This window comes from Tupaia chinensis, unplaced genomic scaffold, assembly GCF_000334495.1.
Source record: "Tupaia chinensis unplaced genomic scaffold, TupChi_1.0 Scaffold140218_1, whole genome shotgun sequence".
Lineage (NCBI taxonomy): Eukaryota > Metazoa > Chordata > Mammalia > Scandentia > Tupaiidae > Tupaia > Tupaia belangeri.
This window is the reverse complement of record NW_006200097.1, coordinates 2,676,357-2,678,523: the sequence shown is the minus strand read 5'-3', so window position 1 is coordinate 2,678,523 and position 2,167 is coordinate 2,676,357. Positions and strand designations below refer to the sequence as shown.

Here is a 2,167-nt window from a genome sequence, read left to right as displayed (position 1 = left end):
AGGATTGCAGTGTGGCTGTCTCCCCAAGGCAGGGTGTGTGTCTGTGTGTGTGTATGTGTGTGTGTGTAATTTCTCACTTTCTCTCTGTCTCTTTGTGTGTCTGGCAAGTGCACATGCCCTAGAGAAAAAAACCTATCTAAAACTACCAGTAATTAATACTGTTTGTTTGTTTCTGTTTTTCATGTGGCTAACAGCCAGGAAATTATCATTGTCTGGGCATTTAAAACTCGATAAATATGCACTTACAATACTTTGTATGCTTTCTCTCACTTTCAAGTATGCTATCCTTCTGCCTTACAAACCACTTCTCTCTTCCTTCCCAAACTTGGCTAACTCTGTATTTTTAAGATGTAGTTCAAGCTTCACCAATTTGAGAATCTTTCTCCTTTCTGGATTGCCCTTCCTTACTCACAGCTCCCTAGCATTTTATGCCTAACGTCTGTCACATTGCTTTGTAAGTGATCATTGGTCTCTAAGCTCACTATTTAGGTAGTATACCTTTTATCTATCTCCAGTGCCTAGTTAAATGAAAGATAGTAAGAGTTCAGTTTTTGTTCACTGGTTATATAAATAAAACAAGGTAAAGGAATCATTGTATAAATGTGTAAAATAAAATGAACAGTGCATTCATTAGATTCCACTATTAAAGAAAGTCTGAAACCCAAAAAAGCTGTATATTAATAATGATATTAAGCACTACATATGTCAGATAATAATGTTTATTTCTTGATTTAGGTGTTTACTGTTGGCAGAATTTGTGCTAATCGTACCAGAATTTATCATAAATTGAAACATTTTAAATTCAAACTGTACCAGGAATGTTGCTTCATTGCAAAGACAGAAGAAGTTGAAGATGAACAGGTTAAAGAAACAGTGGAAAGAATTTTCAGTCAGTCAAAAGAAAATGGGTGGATTAAGCAGGTAAGGTGAATGTCTAAGAATCATCATATTCTGTAGATTCTGGAGCCTAAATAACCAGCAGAAGAACACAAATGGTTAGAAGACAGGGAAATTTAAAAAGAGAATTTCTTCTTCTCTTCCTATCTTTGTATTTTTTCTTCTTCAACCCATTCCTTTCATGCATATCATTGTCCTTCCCTGAAAAGATGCCCCAATATTGTAAGGGTTTACTCAGTTCACCAGATGAATTTTAATAAGCAGTAATATTGTTTCTTAGTGAAGGACCCCTGTCCTTTCACTTTCCCAGATGTATTCCTTACATATATATTAAATCCCCTTATTTTCTTTGATAAAGTGTAGGACTCATCTCTGCTTGTCTGCTTCCTATTCTTTAGAACAGTTCTTGTGACCTGAGAGTGAAGAAGCACCTGGTGCCAATCTGAGGAAAGGATCTCGGCTGCCAGTTCTAATACCACCCACGTCCTCTCCTTGAGGACATGGGACTTAGCAGTGAGCACTGTAACTGAAGATGGAGGGGAATGTAGAGCTTTCAGGCCACCACACTGATTTTGATTCCCCCGTATCGATTGACCACTAGATTTGATATCAAAGATAAAGTGGGGATTTCAAAGGGTGGATTCCCAAAGATGTCTTGGCAGCTCATAACCTCTGGTCTGCCCACAGAGCTTTTAAAATTGCTTATGGTATATAGAAAGAATGCTAAATATGCTTGCAGTATTCTCAAATAAGTCTACTTACATAAATGTAGGAGAGAGAAAACAAACAGATTTTTTTCTTAAATCTTTGAGGCAACTCATGAGTGATCAACAGTATATTTAATCTAAAAGAAGAGAGAGAGAGAGAGAAGCCTGACTTGAGATCCATTACATGAGTTATATTATGGAGAAATTTGTAAAAAAGGAAAATGGGAAATATGGCAAGAGCTTAGAAAATAATCTTATGTACTAGAGAGAAAGAACAAACTAAGAACTTAAGACATGTCATGTTTAGTGGAGGTCTCCCAGGCCGGAGAATGACGTCACAATTGGTTTCCCTTTTGACAGTTATCCTTTCACCACAAACTACCACTCAGTGATCTTACCTGCTCCCCATATCTTGATTCTTAACTCTTCTTTGTCTCATATTGCTCTCTTCAGCTTTTTATCTTTTACTTTGCTTCTACTTCTCTTACTCCCAGTCCCCACCCCTATCTTTTTCTGTGTTCTTCCATTTGCCTCAGGGGAATACCATCACTTATCCACTTAGA

At 37.1% G+C, this 2,167-nt stretch overlaps 1 protein-coding gene across 1 annotated transcript in view; it reads left to right on the top strand.

Annotated features, from left to right (window-relative positions):
* The window catches only part of CCDC82 (coiled-coil domain containing 82), a 24,917-nt gene extending 23,334 nt beyond the window's left edge, over nt 1-1,583 (top strand). The window contains 2 exon segments of the mRNA XM_027765995.1: nt 736-921; nt 1,296-1,583. Coding sequence (XP_027621796.1) covers nt 736-921; nt 1,296-1,343 — 234 coding nt within the window. The 3' untranslated portion in view covers nt 1,344-1,583.
* Nucleotides 1,584-2,167: the final 584 nt, after the last annotated feature.